Genomic DNA, 20,427 nt, shown 5'->3' with positions numbered 1-20,427 from the left:
GGTCTTACGGATGCTGAATCACTCTATAAAGAGTCTGACTGAAATAGCTTCCCAGTGCTTGATATCATGGAACATATTAAGAATAACTATATTTTCCTGTGTTATCTCCCTCAACTCACAGCTCACCTTCAACCTGCTATCTGGAAAATGAGCAAACTGCAGATGTTGTCACCATAGAATTGGTGCTATGCACTCAATACCCGTTTATGATTAGATTACCTACAGTGTGGAAACAGGACTTTCGGACCAACCAGTCCACACCCACCCTTCGAAGAGTAACCCACCCAGACCCATTTCTCTCTGACTAATGCACCTAACACTATGGGCAATTTAGCATGACCAATTCACCTGGACCTGCACATCTTTGGACTGTGGGAGGAAACCAGAGCACCCGGAGGAAACCCACGCAGATACGGGGAGAATGTGCAAACTCCACACAGACAGTCACCCAAGGCTGGAATCGAACCTGGGACCCTGGTGCTGTGAGGCAGCAATGCTAACCACTGAGCCACCGTGCCGCCCCCCACTTCTCTCCCATTTCAGCCAGAAAGTCAGGAGCTGCTGTCTGATCAGCCATAGGGGTCCCATAATTTGATGCGACATTCCCAGTCACCAGCTCAGACTCTGGCACTGAACTTACTTTAAAAGCTTGAGTGGAAGATATAGGTTAATCAGCAGTAGGCTTCCTTATCTGATGCCATAAGCCTTCATCCAGGCTAGGAATAATAGCTCACAGTGCAATGATAGTGGGGGTGAGGTGGGGAGAAAAGAGAGAGTTGCCCAACTCTGGGATCTTAGATGAGGACACTGATGGCCATGCATAAAAAATGAAGAATGCATTGTGGGCTTGTAGACAGTCTCTTATTGACAGACTCAATGGCAGAATAGCCTACTTTGCTCCTACCCTTTATAGTCCATTGTGGTTGTTTTTGGTGCTTTAATAATTTGATGTATTCTACACATATGTAAGATCCTCTCCCGAATTGTAATGTTAACTGCTTCAAACTGATGTACACTATGGCATGCCTTAGCTTAGTTCCTGCTTTTAGTGGTTCCTCTCACTGGACAATACGGTGTCTAACATTTCATATTAATGATATAAGTGATACTTGCTGGTCAGGTAGTATACTTCTATAATTTAAAAAAAATTACTTAAGTTGACAAGATGGGCAAGAGCTGAAACCTGAAATAGGTAAGAGCAAGTTGTGTGCATGAAAACTAGTTCAACAATGTGAATGCCTATAACAGGTGACAAATTAAGTTATCAACATGACATAGGGCTTTCTAAATGTGAAACTCTGTCTCCATAAGAATTGTTAATTGGTTATTCCTATCTGCCCATTACTATCTGCCCTTGCCACATTCAGTGCTTCCTCCAAGTGGTGCTTAACACATCAGTTGAGTTGTGCCAGTAGGGGTTAATCAGCAGTAGGCTTCCTTACCTGATGCCATAAGCCTTCATAGACTCGATAGTAAATGTTGAAGATTCCCAGGAACTCGTTCCTGACTGTACAACACTAAGTCACCATTTCTGCTGGGTCTGTCTTGCTCGTGGGTCAGGACATACATAGGAGATGGCAAAAGTGTTGGCTGGGACATTGTTTGCATGACATGATTCCAAGAACATAGCACATTACAGCACTATACAAGCCCTTCGGCTCTCGATGTTGCATCAACCTGTGAAACCAATTTGAAGCCCATCTAACCTAAACTATTCCATTACCATCCATATGTTTATCCAATGACCATTTAAATGCCCTTAAATTTGGCGAGTCTACTATTGTTGCAGGCAGGGCATTCCACGCCCTTACTTCTCTCTGAGTAAAGAGCCTACCTCCGACATTTGCCCTATATCTATCACCCTCTCAATTTAAAGCTATGTCCACTCATGCTAGCCATCACCAATCAAGGAAAACGGTTCTCACTGTCTACCCTATCTAATCCTCTGATAATCTTGTATGTCTCTATTAAATCACCTCTCAACCTCCTTCTCTCTAATGAAAACAGCCTCAAGTCCCTCAGCCTTTCCTCATAAGACGTTCCCTCCATACCAGACAACATCCTGGTAAATCTCCTCTGCACCCTTTCCAATGCTTCCACATCCTTCCTACAATGCGGTGACCAGAACCGTATGCGATACTCCAAGTGCGGCTGCACCAGAGTTTTGAATGGCTGCAACATGACCTCATGACTTCAAAACTCAATCCCTCTACCAATAAAAGCTAACACACCGTACGTCTTCTAAACAACCATATTAACCTGGATGGCAACGTGCAGGGATCTGTGCACATGGACACCGAGATCTCTCTACTCATCCATACTATGACTAGCCCAGTAGCTTGCTTACCCCTTCCAAAGTGCAGCACCACACACTTTCCCACATTAAACTTCATTTGCCACCTCTCAGCCCAGTTCTGCAGCTTATCTATGTCCCTCTGTAACCTACAACATCTTTCCGCACAGTCCACAACTCCACCGACTTCAGTGTCACCTGCAAATTTAGTAACCCATCCTTCTAAGCCCTCATCCAGGTCAGTTATAAAAATGACAAACAGCTGTGGCCCAATACAGATCCTTGTAGTACACCACTAGTAACTGAACTCCAGGATGAACATTTCCATTCAACCACCACCCTCTGTCTTCTTTCAATTAGCCAATTTCTAATCCAAGCCAGTAAATCACCCTCAATCCCATGCCCCCGTATTTTCTGCAATAGCCTACTTTGTCAAATGCTTTACTGAAACCCATATACATCAAGTCAACCACTTTACCCTCATCCACCTTTTTGGTCACCTTCTCAAGGAGAATGTCCAGTGTGACAAAGTTAGATTGCTTGACTAGTTTGAGAGGCAGTTCTCTCACCAACTAGCCACGAAACAACACGACCAACTATCCTTAGTAGCCACACACACAGATGACAAGCAACATGAACTCGACTGGGACAATACTACTATTATAGGACAAGCCAAACAGAGAACAGCCAGGGAATTCCTAGAGGCATGGCACTCATTCACAGATTCTATCAACAAACACATCGACCTGGACCCAATATACCGGCCACTGCAGCGGACAGCTGGAACTGACAACCGGAAACGGCAAATTTAAATGGTGGAGGAAACATCACAGAAATGCTTCACAGGAGGCTCCCAAGCACTGAGGATGTCACCTAGACAGGGGACGAAACGTCTGCAACACAAATTCCCAGCTCGGCAAACAGAACCACAACAATGACCACTTCAGCCACAAATCTTCTCACAAACTTTGGACAGTTTTCTCAATTTCGTAGCTTGATGCCAAATGGTCTGCCTGGTGTTATTCCACTGATAATTTTGAGCAGTTCAAAATAACAGTTTGGCTTGCAAGGCATTCCACAGGGCAGTTAACAGCCAAATGCACTGTTGTGGGAATTACATCTGGGCCTGACCAAGTTATGACAGCAGATTTCCTTGCCTAGAAGGCATTAGTGAACCAGATGAGCTTTTACAAAAAATGATAATAATTTCATTGTCATCATTAGATTTTTAATTCCAGCAGCGTTTTCACTGAATTCAATTCTACCATGGTGGTCTTCAAGCTGAGTCCAGAGAACATGATCGGATTACGAACCCAATGACATCATCAATGCATCATCATCTCCAACTGGAAATCTATTATGAGGACTGGTAGGAACATTGGCAATGGCATTGCAATTTTCCTGCTTGATTCACAGAACATGATTTGAGCAGACAGCACATACTGTTGCTTAGACCGAGAATCAATTTGGGAAACATATTTTCTCAAAGCATTAAAGAAAGCTATCATAATTTTCCTATCAAATTAGGTTGGGTCTGACATTTTTCATAATGCAAGATGAATAGGTTATTTGAAATATTCATACAGAATTTGACAAATTGTAAAACTTACCTATTACAGTTTCAATAAGGACTGACAAAGCCATGACTATGGGCTAAAACCTGGAAAAATAATGAGTGGGATCTTTCTCTGAAAATAATGATCTGACATTTAAGCTCCACATATAAAGGTGCTCAGGCTGTAGGTTTATTGTGTGTCATTTCAAGGGTGGTTCTTTTAACAAGATGTACTATCACAGTGGAGCACTAACCCTCACCTTGCATGCTGAGATGAATTGCCCTTCGTAGATCTGCTTCTTCATCTTCTGTCTCCATGTGTTGGCGGCTTAATGTCAATGCCCTCTGCAGATTTTCATCATCTTCATCCAGAACATTTGTAATTGATTTAGACATATCAATAGCTCGTTCCCAGTCATTGCTGTGTACCCTATGAAACAATGTCAAAAAAAAGATTAAAACAAGAACACAGAAAGCAACTTCAGTTGTTTTATTTTTACTGGGTATTACATTCCATATGCTGTAAATCTATAGAGAACATATTTCTCCATGAATGAGCCTTTTTTAGTTTACAGTTAACATCTGTTGTAGAGCAGAACGTCCACATTTGTCAGTATGGGGAAATGGATCCTACAATGTAGACAGCATTCACGTCAGACATTTACATGACATGACAGCCTAAAAGTAAGGAACAACAGTTGTAGATTATTTTAGAGAAGGAAGAAATTAAGGATTTGAACAATTTTATTTCTCAATACCTCTGACCGATTTCTGTTCGCTGATTTGCATCCTCTCCAATTAGCTTTGGCCTGTCTTGTTGCACCACTCTCAGGCTTTTGAGTATCTCATCAGCATCACATTCTGGCAGTTCTCCTCTTACTACAAATATCGAATAACCTGCAGAAATTATGCATTTAATCAAGCATATGGCACTCAAGGCTTATTAAAGAGAGAGTACAAAATCCAGGAAGTATTGGTCAATCAAGGTAAGATGCGAGCTTGGTCTCAATAATTACCTAATTATTAATGGCCAATTTTAGGAAGGGCATAAAATACTTAGAGAAAGGGTACAGAGAAATTTATTAGGATTGTTTAGGGATGAGGACTTGGAGTTACATGGATAAGTTGGAGAAGCTGAGTTGTTTTCCTTGAAACACAAAGCCAATTGTAGATTTGTTACGGGTGTTCAAAAGTATGATGGGCTTAGAAGGAATAATTGATTAGACAACTGTTTCCAATGTCTGAAGGGTCAGTAATGAGTGGAAACAGATTTAAGACAGTGGTGGCATTAGAAGAGACTTCTCTTTACATAAGTAGTTAGGATTTGCAAAAGAAAGCCGTCTGATAAGTTGGTGGAAATAGAGTCAATAGTAGAAAGTAGTAATCGTGAAGGTGAAAAGAAGTTGCACGAATATGGGGAAAGAATAGCAGTGGGGGACCAACTGGCTTACCCTTCAAACAAGCAAGACTGCAGACATGGTCAATCACATAATCTCCTCCTGACCTGTGCTATTCTATGATTTGTTGATAGTGAACAAAATTTACAACAAATGTCTAGTTAATCATCTCAACTGAGATTATTCTGTCATGAACTCAAGCTTTTCCCAAATATTAATTTTTATTTAGTTTACCAGCTGTGGCACTGAACCTTCTAGCATATCTAAGTGAACGATGAGTAAAATAACTCTGGTCATCTAAAATAAAAACAAAGTACATGAGAAACCTCAGGTCTGGTAGCATCTGAAGAGAGAGAATTAGAGTTAAGGGAGAACATAAGTTGATTCTGAAATGACTATTCCTTGGAATTGAAACAGGTTGGAAGTCATGTTTTTATGCTGATGACAAAGACTGAGAGGGGTGAGTGGCATAAACTGTGAAGAGTCCCAGAGCAAAAGACAAAAGGGCTACTAATGGTCGCAGAGGAGGGATATCAGTGCAAAATAGACAATCATAGTAAATTGAATTTAATTAGCTTTACTAATACATTACAAAAGGGTACAGTGAAAAGTTTACAAATTGCCACTTATGGTGTCATTGTAGGTATCAAAGTTGCTTGGGAGATTCTTGAGTAAAATTGATTAGTAGAAAATAGGTCAGCTTTACTGAGAGCAAACCTATACAAACATGATACTGGAGAGGGGTTGCTGAGAGAAGATTTTATGACAATGGAAGACAGAACTCATGCACTGAAGTTGTTGAACTCAATGTCGAGTCCTGAAGACTATAAGCAGAAAATGAGGTGCTTTTATTTGAGCTTGTGTTGGGCTTCCCTGGAGCATGCAGCAAGCCCAGGGAAGAAATGTTTCAGGACCATTATTCCTCCATCACGACTACTTGCCTTATCTTTTGCACCCTGACCATCTGTTCCACTTGCCCCTCCCCCTATGCCAACAGCATAAAAACTCCAATTTTCCATTCAGCTTCAGTGAAGAGTTATATCAAACTCAAAACATGAACTGTGTTTTTCTCTCCACACACGTATCCAAACCTGCCGAGTTTCTCCAGCACTTTCTATTTTAACTCCTAAATCATTTGATTGGTGATCAAGCAGCTCCAACCTTTCGGAGTAGTGAGTTTCATTCAAAGAACAAGACAGTTAAATGGGTCAAATTTGATCAAAAATCAACTGGCATCATGATTAAACACAATGCCTTATACAATTAGCGGCATGATTGCTCAGTGGTTAGCGCTGCTGCCTCACACCAGGGACCCCAGGTTTGATTCCAGCCTCAGCAACTGTCTGTATGGAGTTTGCACATTCTCCCCATGTCTATGTGCGTTTCTTCTGGGTGCTCTGGTTTCCTCTCACAATCCAACGATGTGCAGGTTAGGTGAATTGGCCATGCTAAATTGCCCACAGTGTTCAGGGATGTGTAGGTTAGGTGCATTAATCAGGGGTAAATATAGGTTTGGGTGGGTTACTCTTCGGAGGATCGATGGGGACTTGTTGGGCTAAAGGGCCTGTTTCCACAATGTAGGAATTCTATAAACACAATAACTTCTTTTGCTAAAACATTGGACACCTACAACAGGTTTTGAGATCATTAGCAAGATAATGTAGCAAAGGACAGAATGCTGCGTGAGGGATGTGCCATTCTTCAGCTGGGATATTAGACTACACGCAGGGTGAAATTTTTTCAGCCCTGTTGCATTTTTTAAGGATATGCTTCCCTCCAACAAATACCACTAGTGACAATTAATTGATTATCAATTTACTACAGTTTGCAAAAATGTGCTTGCACAGAATTATTGCGTGGGTTTCCTCTGGGTCCTCCAGTATCCTCCCACAGTCAGGTGCAGGTCAGGTGAATTGGCCAAGCTAAATTGCCCGTAGTGTTAGGTAAGGGGTAACTGTAGGGGTATGGGTGGGTTGCACTTCGGCGGGTGGGTGTGGACTTGTTGGGCCGAAGGGCCTGTTTCCACACTGTAATATAATGTAATCTAATCTAATTTGTCCCTACAAGAAATGCAATAGCTTTTGGGATTTTTTGTTTATAAGATATCAAGGTTTATTATAAATGTCCTCTGCAGGACATTTCTTATTGTCATGATTTACACAGTAGGCCAAGGGAAATTAAATTATTCCAAGGTTGAGGCTGAAGTACACTGTTAGGCAGAATAAAAGGAGCTTTACTGTAGCTCTGCCTTGTCGGGATTTGATAGATGCTAACACCTAGCATCTAAAACTGTAAGTGTTCTACACCTCAGCAAAAACATCCTTCATCCCAATGATCACCAAATTTGCAAGAAACATTAGGAAAGTAAAAAATAGAAAATAGTCAAATTTGTTAATGGTCTTTTATTTTACTAAGGTCAGACTTCTAAAAGTTCTGATTAATGCCAAAATGTTAGTTCTGATTTTCTTTCATAATAACTAGACAGCAGATTTGGAATACTGGATTAGTGGTGCTGGAAGAGCACAGCAGTTCAGGCAGCATCCAACGAGCAGCGAAATCGACATTTCGGGCAAAAGCCCTTCATCAGGAATAAAGCTTTATTCCTGATGAAGGGCTTTTGCCCGAAACGTCGATTTCGCTGCTCGTTGGATGCTGCCTGAACTGCTGTGCTCTTCCAGCATCACTAATCCAGTGTTTGGTTTCCAGCATCTGCAGTTATTGTTTTTACCTAGCAGATTTGGAACTTCACCTTCAAAAATATTATTCAAAATGTATTTTGTTACTGAAGCAAGTTTCTATTTTTTTTTGTCCAATTTCCTCCCCAATTCATTTCTGAAGGAGCTAACTCCTTGCTGAGTCATGGCCCCACAGCCTGAAATCATTTTCTTGTTTGAGTGACAAATCTTCATATGCAAGCATAAATGGCAAGTATGAGCAGGGCATCTGACCACAAGGTTTTTACATTTAGAAGAGGTAACATCCATAATTGAACTTGAACAACTCTTTCCCTACAACGTGAGGTATTGTATTAAATTTGAAAACATTTATTCAGTGCATATATGCCCTAAAAGAGAAACCTATGAGTGACCAAAAATTTGCAACAACTTTGAATCAGCACCTAGAGACTTTATGAGATATTGTATATCAAATTGCAACCCAAAATAATATCAACACTGTTTCCTCATTTATTTTATTTTAGGCAGAATATTACCTATATTAATAATGAACTAAGTTGTTGCGATATTGAACAAAAGATACCTTCTTGTTGTAATTGTGCCAAGAAGAGGGCAAGGTAAGTGTCGGAGATCAACTCTGGTCCCGTCAATAAAGAATTCAAGTTAAACCACTGCCCAGAAAAGAAAGCACAAGTTATTAATCACATCTATGAAATTTTCGAAGCAAATATTCATTCGGTGCTGCAACATCATGATAACTTTTAAATTAACTTACTTTCACATACATTCATTTTGCTTTGCATTCTTTACCCCATGCCAGAAAATGAGTAATAGTGTCACCTAGTGGTCAAGCCCTGGTTAAACAGGTTGACGCTATTATGTTCATAACAAAATCAGAAATTGCTGGAAAAAAATTCAGCAGAACTGGCAGCATCTGTGGACAGAAAGCAGAGTTAATGCTTTCGGTCCAGTGACTCTTCGATCCACAGATGCTGCCAGACCTGCTGAGTTTTTCCAGCAATTTTCGTTCTGGTTTCTGATTCCCAAGATCCGTACTTCTTTCGGCTTTTTGTTTAGCTATAATTTTCATGACTTGTAAGTTAAAGGCAACAAAGTACCTTCACAACAACAGAGCTGAGATTGGTTAACTCAGCAATCATGAACTGAGCCTGCAATCTTCCTGTTTTGAATAGCTCAACATTCCAAAATGCAGTAAATTCATCAACTGAAACTGTAGAGGCAAGAAATTTGATTTTGTCCAATATAATCAGTCACATATTTCTTTAGATGGAAATTTTGTCAACATATGTGTATATCACTTATTAGGAATTAAGAGCAGAAGTAAACAATTCAGATAAATATATTGAAATTATAAGTATGATGTAAAACTTGACTCTTTTGCATTCAATAACTTATATTGATAAAGTACTGTGAACAGAGGAAAATATATTATGCTGCATCACAGGAATGTAATTTAAAAATATAAATAATGCACTCAGAGATGAAGAGGGCTGACCAAAATGGTTAAAAATCAAAGTTGAAGGGGGCTCTTAAAATGTAAAGTTTAGGGAGGGGTCACAAGGTCTAGGTAGTTGTGGGTCTAATTCATAATTATGGGGGTAGCAAAGGGAGGGAGTAGACATGAAGCATAAAGAAAATGGATGAATGTATGGCTTCTGGACCAGAGGAAAGTTGAGTGTGGGTGACAGAGACAGAATGTAAGAACATGCAAATGGGGATGAATTGAAGACATTGCATAACTGGGAGTCAATGGAGATCAGTAGGGCCATTGATAATTGGTGAGCAAAACTTGGCATAGGATAAAATGCAAACAGCAAAACTTTTGATCAGCTGCAGCGAGCAAAGGGTGTAGGAGAGATGGTCATACAGGAAGGTGACTGATTAATGGAGCTAAATAGGGACAGCCAAAGTTAGTGAGGTGGTAGCAGGAAATCAATTTATTGGTGAGACTATGGGGAGATTCAGCTTAATCAGACAAGCTCCAAAATTACAAACAGCTTGTGTTAAACTATAACAGTGGCCTAGGAGGAAAATAGTCATTGTCACTGCTAGAAAGTTTGTGCTGAGGACCCAAGGCAATGCCTTTGGTTGCTTAGCTGGAGGAAACTGCAACTCAAAACAAGACTGGATGTCTGACAAGTTTGATTTCATTGAGTGGAAGGGCTGAAGCAGGCACTTAAAATCATAGCCCTATGTCATCAACACATACATGGAATCAAATCACATCAGAAGATGGTGCTGCAAAGAGACAACGGGCAGAAAAGAAAGAGGACACAGCTGAGGATTGATGGCTCCAGAGTCCACAGATCCTGACATCTGGAACAAAGGGCATTGCTGGAGATTATCTGGCTACGTGGGTATGAAGGGAAACAAATAGTAGCAGTGCCACTAAGCTGGACTACAGAAGAGAATTTAAAGATGATGATGACATCAATTGTGTAAAAGGCTGCAGAGAAACTGGGCAGGGATAAGGCACAATGGTCACTGTCATAGACAATATAATTGTGGCTTTGGTCAGGGCCATTCTGATGCTGCAGCTTAGAAAGAAACCTGATTCAGGTAGGGAAAGGCAACACTACTGAACCACAAAAGTAATGAAACTGTGTAACAACATTTTTAAAAAATTTGTCTTGAAAAGGCAACTCAATCTGTTGGCACTTCTTTTTCACTCCAAGTGAAGCTTTATGTTAAAGAAGTAAGATGAAAAGTAATGAGAGTTCCTGCGACAGAAGGAAAACTTAACTGTAGGTCTGTACAGCAAATTTAACAAATCTAAAAAAATGTTAAACAAAGAGCTAAAACAATTATGGAAAATGTTGGAAAGATTTTGCAAATTGAATACTCTTATTCTTCTGATATTGGGGGATGAATTTCAAAATTCCATAGTAGCTCTTTAATGTTAAAGAGTTAACTACCTGCTTTCCTAATTTTCGTACTGTAAACCAATGTTCTTTGTAGTTGCAAATAAATGCCCTTTCAATTCTGTGGAAACAACAAACACGTAGATAGACCTTAAACTATTTCATAAGCAATTTGTTGAAAGAATCAACAATTTTTTTAAAAAGCCTATCTTCCAAATAAAATGTCTATTATATAATTGTAACAGTTTTAAAGAGCATAGATTAACAAACTGAATCCAAAACCTGAAAACAGATCTGCAATTTAAAAAAACTGAAACTACTGAAAACATGCTGTATTTACATATACAGTACTTTAATGTGGCTTACACTGGATCAATCTTTAACCGTTGATATTCTGGACTGTTGAAGAGGGTAATCTCTAAACCCCATACACTCAAGGCAGTACTAATCACCTGCAGAAATAAAATTGCTTTGAAAGTTCTTTGGGTATAAGCAATACAATCTTTGGATATTAACAATACAATAGGAATCATATAAAATTAATTTGAAAAGCAACTTATTTTCACACGTTCAAATGTATATGCACTAACTGTAAGACATGCTTCAACATATTGCTTTCATTTTCCTGGAGCCTTCCCTCTTCCACCTTACACTCAGGACTATAATTATTTGTCTTCAATATTTGTAGTTATTTTTCACAATGTAAAGAAATGTAATTAAACTGATTGTTTCTTATATCATATATCTCCTGATATCCTTACTATAAATCTCAGTCTTGAACGTTTTCAATTGACCCAACGTTCAGAGGTGTTTGGCAGTTGTGGCAGGTTTTGGGAGTGGGGTGAAAGAAAGGTAGAGAGAATGCGAGAAGAAAAGGTTCCTTTCTCCTGTGAGGAAAACTACTTCTGATTTCACAGAATGCTACAACTAATTTCTCAGCGCTCCATTTCTGTGTTAACCTGTGGGTTTATTTTACCATTTTAGGGTGAACTTTAAAACAAGTAAAATATACCCTCTTCCATTTGCCAATCAAATCTCTTCATCCTTACTGATCAGAAGAACAGTAGCATGTTGAAATCTTAGTGTGTCCAATTAAGAGAAGATTTGGAGAAAGTGCACAAGAGGGTTACTGGAGGATAACAAATCATTGGTGGCCTCAGGTGCTATTGTTCATCTGCGGTTTGACCTATACCTTGATAAATAAAGCTTGGAAAAGATGACAAAAAATTCTTTAGTTTATACCTTGCACATGCATCAATCCTACAAGCAAACACATATTAGCTCTAATATGGTACATACATCGTTTATATATTGTATTATACAAATATTAATGTTACATTGCCAGATGAAATACAGATTAGATTGTTGAGCAGGCTAAGCATAAACATGAACAAATGAAGTTTATTCAGCCTGCATAAATTTGCCTCAAGGAATAAGTTTTGTTTTCTTTGTTGGCAAACATAAAATAAAAACACAATAATTACACATTGGGTACAAAGCATTCTTATGATCATATCTTGATATGGCCATGGTTTGGGTAATTCCATCCTGCCAAAAAGAGTATGTAAAAGTACATTTGAGAGCAACACATTTTCAGTGATAAATAAGTATTATGGGTAATGAGAGACATAGACAGAGCTTCAGAAATGCTACTCATTTCATCAACATCTTCAATGCTTGCTACCTCTCAGAACAAGTGCATTTTCTTGATTCATTTAACAGTTAAAACTATTAATTTGTCAAGTCAGCCATGAAAATACATGACAGTTACTTCATGCTTATTATTAACTGAAACATTGCCCATTTGTAATTACTCCAAATTTTACTAGCATTATCCCTATTCCCATCCCTTTCAATTCTTTGATGGGTATGCCAGCTTCACAGTCGCCAGGTACTATTTTAATAATTAAATAGTATGGAAGTGATAACTTGGGACAGGGATTCAAATACTGAAAGTTCCATTACTGCATATTTTTCTACACTAAGACAGTGCATGTTGCTACCATAGAGATGAAATGGTGGTTGCAGAATAGACTTAGAAATAATTTGAAGAAACTGACTTAGAAAACCAGATAGGATGTTAAAATGAGAAAAGTAAAGAAGCAAAATATCAAAGAAGAAAGAACAAATCAAACTATTCTAATTAAGTTCAGCTTGTGGATGCCGTATGCTATGATTTCTTTAAAAAAATCTGTTTTTCAATTACAACAGAAAAAAAAGATGCTTCATAATACTTTTAGCATGCTAAATAAAATGGATTTTTAGATTTAAAATCAAATACTTACTTGAATTGAAAAGAATCCACTATCATCCATGTTCCCTGAAGGTTGCTACATTGAAAGAAAACAAAATGCAAGATGGTCATGGTTCATGGACTAATGCGAAAGATGCCTTTTCTTTACTGGCAGACAAAGCATGCAAAAATTTGTATAATTTCATTAAGCAATTAATAGTTCCTTGGATGGATGGATCTTTAACTATAACAAGAGCATTGTTACAATATAAAGTTGCTCTTGACATCAGCAAAAAAATACTGTCGTAATTTTAGATGGCAAATGAGGCCTTGGTTTAACAACTTATCTTAAATCCTGTCACTCAAAAAGATCAAAGGTGATTGGTAAAAGAATCAGAGATGACATTAAAAAAAAATTGCATCCAGATGGTGACTCCTGCCTGGAGTATTGCCAAGGTGACCAAAACTGAACACAACACCCACGTTCAGCCTCACCAGCAACCTGTACAACTGCAACATAACTTCCCAATGTCTTTACTCAATGCCCTGACTGATGAAGGCCAGTGTGTCTTCTTCACTGTCCTGTCTACCTGTGCCTCCACTTTCAGTGAACCGTTTACCTCAACTCCAAGGTCCTTCTGTTCCATTACACTGCTTAAGGCCCTACCATTCACCATGAAACTCTCGCCTTGATTTGACTTTCCAAAATGCAAGAACTCACATTTATCAACATTAAATTTCATTTCCCATTTCTCAGCCCACTACTACTGAGTTACAGAATCATAGAGATATAATATCCTTTGATCCAAATCATCCATGCCGACCAGTTATCCTAAATAAATCTAGTCCCATTTGCTAGCATTTGGCCCATATCCCTTAACTCATCCTATTCATGTACCCATCCAGATGCTTTTTAAATGTTCTAGCCTCCACAACTTCCTCTGGCAGCTGACTCCATACACGTAACACCCTCTGCATGAAAAAAACTGCCCCTTAGGTCCTTTTTAAATCTTTCCCCTCTGACCTTAAACCTATGCCCTCTAGTTTTGGACTCCCCCAATCCTGGGGAAAAGATCTTGCCTATTTACACTAGCCATGCCCCTCATGATTTTGTAAATGTCTATAAGGTCACCTCTCAGCCGCTGACGCTCCAGGTAAAAAAAAGTCCAAGTTTATTCAGCCCTTCACCATAGCTCAAATCCTCCAACCCTGGCAACATCCTTGTAAATCTTTTCTGATCCCTTTCAAATTTCACAACATTCTTCCTATAGCATGGAGACCTGAACTGCATGCAGTGTAGGAGAAAGTGAGGACTGCAGATATTGGAGATTAGAGTCGAAAAGTGTGGCGCTGGAAAAGCAGCATCCCAGGAGCGGGAGAGTCGACGTTTCGGGCATAAACCCTTCATCACGAATTATGCCTGAAACATCAATTCTCCTGCTCCTCGGACAATGCCTGCTGTGCTTTTCCAGTGCCACACTTTTCAAATCTGCATGCAGTATTCCAAATGACCTCCTTACTCCTATACCCAATGGACTGACCAAAAGCCTTCTTCACTATCCAGTGTGGCAGAAAGAGGCAAAATACAGTGAATGCTGGAGTTCTGAAATAAAAACCGATAGTGTTGGAAAACCTCAGCAGATCCTGCAGCATCTGTGGAGAGAAACAAAGTTGACAGCTTGAACAGAAAAGAAATATGAAGAGGAGTCATAGTGTACTTGAAGCATTAACTTTGTTTCTGTCTTCATCAATGACTGTCAGACCTGCTGAGTTTCTCCAGCACTTTCTGCTTTTATTACTGAGTTATGACAACTGGCTTATGCACAGCAGCATCACTGAAACTTCCGTTAAGTTAGCTTGCATTTTGACCTGTAAAAATATTCTGTATTCTTCTGTAGCAGTTCCTCCCTCTGCCATTCTTTCTCGCTCTTCTTCATCCAACTGTTGTGCAATTGTAGAGAGGTCTATAGGGCTGAAGTACTCTCCCTGCAACAAATTGTTGAGGCAATGCTGAGCACAAAGGGATCCTTCTTGCTGTGGAATCAAGCAGAGTAAAGTTCAGCAAACTTTCAAATGAACTGCAGTTTCAGATCTCCTGCACTGTGGTGCATTTCAGTAAATACTGCACAAAAATACTCAATTCTTTCGTGATTAAGAAACCAATCTACATTGTTTAAAATTACATTTTGAAAATAAAACTAAAAATGCATGTTGTAATTCATGTTTCTTATCAATTGGGACTAAAGTTTAACTCTCATAGACAGGTTTACATTTTCCATACACTAAGTCTAACTTTCATGCACAAAGCATCTGGAATAGCAAACTTCAAGGTAAACAATGACTCATTATACTATTAGGTGCATGCAAGGAATAGTATAGGATCCTAACATCATAAACTCAATCACTACAGGGATTGTATCATCATGAGTTCAATCAGCATAGTGGCAATGCGGCTGGATTAATATTCCAGAGGCCCAGGCTAGTGTTCAAGAGACACGATTTTGAATGCCAACCGTAGCAGCAGGTGGAATTAAATTTTTTTAATGAGTAAACAAATCTGGAATATAACATAGTGTCATGATGATCATGAAGTGACTGAATTTCTATGAGTTGCCATCCATTACCAGTCTGGTGTAAATGGGATTCCAGACTCTCAACACGGGGATTGATTCCTACTTACCTCCTGAACTGGCTAAACAAGCCATGCAGTTGCATTATAGAAGAGTAGAAAAAATACTGGATGAACTGCCTGGCATTGTAAATAACAGACACATACTCTAGCTAATCGTCCCTGCAAATAACTTCCCATTGATATCAGTAGGATTTTTCCAAAAATTGAGACAAACCACTGGTCAAGTAAAAGCCCACTATAGTCAAATGAAACATACAGTGTGGTTAGTTTCTCAGACACCATCATCCCTAGGTTGGCCTGTCACTCAGGAGACCAGGTAAACAATTCTACCATTACTATCAAGCCATAGGAGGCTCCACAACGAACGCCATCCGTAACAATGAGGGAGCCCAGTACATCAGTGCAAAGTTAAGGCTGAAACATTTGAAATAATCTGGAAGACACATCTTGCCCTTCTCTGGCGATCCCCAACTTCACAGTTGCCAGTCTTGAGTCAATTCAATTCACTCCACATGAGACTTTGGAGATTTGTCGCTCAGGTTGTCAGTTTGCTTACTGTCCTCCCAATTAAGAAATAAAACACTGCAGCACTTCCAGAATCTGGAGAAAATACTAAAGAAAAAATGAAAGACAAAAAAAATTGTTCCATCCAAACAACTTCTATGCAGAATAGGGCCATCACATCATAGGAAACCATGACCTTGAGGTCCTCTATCTTGGTGTCTTTGACGATGTTAAGGAATTCCTGGATGAAGTGGGTAGAGTCTTCTGCCAGGTATTTTAGTTTCCATTGCAGTTCCTTTGCTAGTCTGTATGCCTGCATGCCTCAGGAAACACAATGTGTCAAATACAAACCACCTCTCAACACCCCACAAACCAGGAGACCAGCAAAACAGAATGGCCGCAGAATGCTATGAGAAATGATAAATGTTGCCCACAATTGACTCCACAAATACGAATGAGAAATTTCGCGCCAAGAAACTCTGTACACTAACGTGACCAACCACAAATGGACAACTACACTAGAACGAGCCATCAGCATGAAACAACAGCAGATCAGGACAAAGAAAAGACTAGCCGTACAAGGAAAACTAACCGAGCTCAAATATAGCAATGAAACGGACAATCAGAGAACTGGATAAAGAACCTGTCTGACCGACCATTTACAGACACTGAAAAAGCCATCCTAGTACAAGTGATGAACTCCAATGACAGGGACCCGGACAAAAAGGACTTCCTAGCAGCACTGGAATCCACGCTAAAAGACAACAGACTCACAGAAGAAACCCAGCAGGCCATCAGACAGACAGGAGCACTAACACTAAGCAGAAAGAAAGAAGGGAATACTCTAAACACACTTGAAAAAAAAGTCCTGGAAGGACTCCGAAAAGACAGAAATATTGTAATCCTAACTGTGGACAAAAGGCATATTACATCATTCTGAAAAAACACTACATTGAAAAAGCTAACGCATTACTAACCGACACCTATCAACAGGTGGCAATGGATCCAACTCCACAGCGAGAAAACCGCATTACAGCAACCCTGAGGAAACTACTCAAGAACAGGTGAAATTAACAAGACAGGGTTCCAAAGAATGAAACCAGAAGGGTCCAACACACTCTGTTTCAACAGATTAACAAAGGTACATAAATAAGGTGACCCCCTCAGATCCAAAGTCTCACTTCCTGACACACTGACATACAGGCTAGCAAAGGAACTTCAACGAAAACTAAAACACATAGTAGAAGAGTTGAGAAGTGTGGCAATGGAAAAGCACAGCAGGTCAGGCAGCATCCGAGAATATGTGTGGAGTTTCTGGACCAAAGAAGACAAGATGGTGTCAAGATATGAGGAAATAAGTTTGATGGGACAGTAACAGGTGGAGACGATGGGTTGACCAGGGCAGTTAGGTTTGTGGATTTTGGGTAAGAGAACCAGGCAGTGCAGGGTTCCGGGACTATGAGGTTGGAGACTGTGGATGAGAGATTTCATGAGGTGTTGAGATTGTAGGATGGTCAGGGAAATGATGATTTGGTGATGGGAGGTAAGCTCACGGTCAAAGGGTCAGTAGGAGGTGGTGCCCATGAGTTGGCACCTGGCTTCAGCGGTGTAGGGGTTGGTGAACCAAATTACCTCTGCACTCCCCCTTGTCCGTTGGTTTAATGGTGAGGTTGGGATTGGAGTGGAGGGATGTGCTTTGAGAGGGTAGAAGACTGGTAGAAGACTCAACCCATTTCATCCACTCCACCCAGGAATTCCTCCACATCAAAGACACCTAGGTAGAAGATGATGGGGTCATGGTTTCCTGTGATAACTCACATCAAAATACATCAGCGTGGTCAAAGGAACACTGGCCTCACTGCTAAAGAAAGCAGGGATATAAGCACCTGACAGTGCCAACTGCATCAGCAAGGACACCATCCTCAAACTACTGGACCTGTGCCTCACAATCCACTTCACCATCAATGACAAGATATACAAAAGATTTCAATGGGACGCCTATGGGATCACCAATATAAGGTGTTACAGCAGAAGCAGTTATGCAGAGGTTAGAACAAACAGCCCTTCTTTGGGTCCACTACGTAGATAACACCTTTATCATCACGATACATGACTAACACAAACAATATCCTCAACAGTAGAAAATTCACCAAAGAGGAAGAGAACAATAACAGACTCCTCTTCCTGGACATCATGGTAGACAAAAAGCCAATGGAGAACTGTGGACAAACGTTTGCAGGAAAGCCACATATACTGACCAGATACTCAACTACAGAAACAGCCATCCCAACACTCACAAAGAGAGCTGCGTCAGGACATGATTTAAACAAGCCACAATACACTGCAGTACCCTGGAACTATGAGAAGCTGAGGAGAAACACCAATACAATGTACAGTATTCAGGAACAATGGTTACCCGATAAGTGCAGTCAGCCAGTTCCTGAACAATGGATCTAAACAGGAAGACACAACATGCCCAGAGACTCTAAATCACCCTACCATACATCAAAGACATTTCAGAGATGACCACCAGACTACTCCGGCCCCTAGGCAAAAAAACCTACTATCCCATTAAAAAACTACTAATGAATTTAAAGGACCCCGTATTCACAGTCAGCAGTAAAACACCCTGTAAGAACTGCAACAAACATTACTTTGGACAGATGGGCAGGAAACTAGCCATCAGGATACATGAGCACCAACTAGCAACCAAAAGACATGGCCAACTAGCACTAGTATCCATACACACAGACAAAGAGGGACACCGGTTCAACTGGGACAATGCATCCATCCTGGGACAGGCCAAACAAAGACAAAGCTCGGGAATTCCTAGAGGCCTGGCATTCAAACTGGAACTCCATTAACAAACATATAGATTTAGCTTTTAAAAAACAAAACTGGAAACAATACCACCTACCACAACAAACCAAGACACAAATAGCAAGTGAGACAGAACATCAACGCTTCACCAGAGGCTCACTCCTGATGTTATCTAGCATGGTGACAAAATGTCTGAGAACATACGCACCAGCTCAATGAGCAAACTTACAACCTCACTCCACATGAAATCAAGAAACAAATGGAGACACTAAATACTGCAAAGGCTATGGGTCCTGACGACATTCTGGCAATAGCCCTGAATACTTGCCTTGCCTCCAGCCAAACTGCTCCAATACAGTTACTGCCATCTGTGAAAAAGTTCCTGGCATGTCCTGTACACAAAGATATATCTAACCCAGCCAATTACCACTCCCACAGTCTACTTTCAATCATGAGCAACATAATGTGAGGGGTCATCAGCAGGGTTAACAAACAGCACTTGCTCATAATAATCAGTTTATTAAAACTCAGTTTGGGTCTGCCAAATCTAGTTAGCTCATGACCTCAGTGGAGTCTCAGTTTAAACACGATCAAAAGAGCTGAATTGTGGAAGTAAGGAGAGAGCGAGTGTCCTTGACATCAAGGTTGAATTTGACTGATGGCATAAAGGGGTTGAAGCAAAACAGGAGTCACAGGACCTCAGCTCCACCTCACTTCATCTCTGCAAGTGTGTCATAGGCACAACCATCTTCAGCTGCTTCATCAGAGACCGTTCCTCTGTTTTAAGGTCAGAAGTGGGGATGTTCGCTGATGATTGCAAAATGTTCAGAACCATTTGCAACTCCTCAGATACTGATGCAACTTATGATTTTAATTTAGGAAAATCTGGAGAATATCCAGGTTTAGGCTGACAAGTGTGCAGTACAGCTCCATGACTCCAAGTGCCAAAGAACATTTGTGCCACACAAGTGCGAGGCCAACGATCATCTCCAATGAGTGTATCTAACCATCACCCTTGACATTCAATGTTAGTACCATCAGCGAATCCTTGATATCAACATCCTAGAGCTTACCATTTACCAGAAACTGCACTGGACTAACAATATACATACAGTGGCCTCAGAGGTCAAAGGCTCAGCTTTAGCAAGTCACTCATTTCCTGGACTTCCTGAAGCTTATTTACCATCAGCAAGGCATAAGTCAGGGATGTGATAGAATATTCCCCACTTGCCTAGATGAGTGCCGCTCCAACAATACTCAAGAAACTTAACACCATCCAGGACAAAGCAGCCTGTATGACTGGCACCACATCCACGAACATTCACTCCTTTCAACACTAAGTAGCAGTGTATACCACCTACAAAATGCATTGTGGAAACTTAGCAAGCCTCCTTAGACAGCACCTTTCAAATGCATCACCACTGCCATCTAGATCA

The 20,427-nt window shown here is 40.2% G+C and overlaps 1 protein-coding gene across 2 annotated transcripts in view; it reads right to left on the bottom strand.

The window, feature by feature from the left end:
* atxn3 (ataxin 3) overlaps window positions 1-20,427 on the bottom strand; it is a 59,168-nt gene that overhangs the window by 27,695 nt on the left and 11,046 nt on the right. For both annotated transcript variants that reach the window (XM_072568333.1, XM_072568334.1), the window contains exons 2-8: window positions 14,905-15,069; window positions 13,088-13,132; window positions 11,169-11,254; window positions 10,857-10,923; window positions 8,504-8,591; window positions 4,607-4,745; window positions 4,109-4,278 (exon numbers count right to left, since the gene is read on the bottom strand). In XM_072568333.1, the coding sequence (XP_072424434.1) occupies window positions 4,109-4,278; window positions 4,607-4,745; window positions 8,504-8,591; window positions 10,857-10,923; window positions 11,169-11,254; window positions 13,088-13,132; window positions 14,905-15,069 (760 nt within the window). The remainder of the gene's footprint in view (window positions 1-4,108; window positions 4,279-4,606; window positions 4,746-8,503; window positions 8,592-10,856; window positions 10,924-11,168; window positions 11,255-13,087; window positions 13,133-14,904; window positions 15,070-20,427) is intronic.

The sequence above is a fragment of the Chiloscyllium punctatum genome, chromosome 4 (genome assembly GCF_047496795.1).
Source record: "Chiloscyllium punctatum isolate Juve2018m chromosome 4, sChiPun1.3, whole genome shotgun sequence".
NCBI lineage: Eukaryota > Metazoa > Chordata > Chondrichthyes > Orectolobiformes > Hemiscylliidae > Chiloscyllium > Chiloscyllium punctatum.
This window is presented reverse-complemented; position numbering and strand designations above follow the sequence as displayed.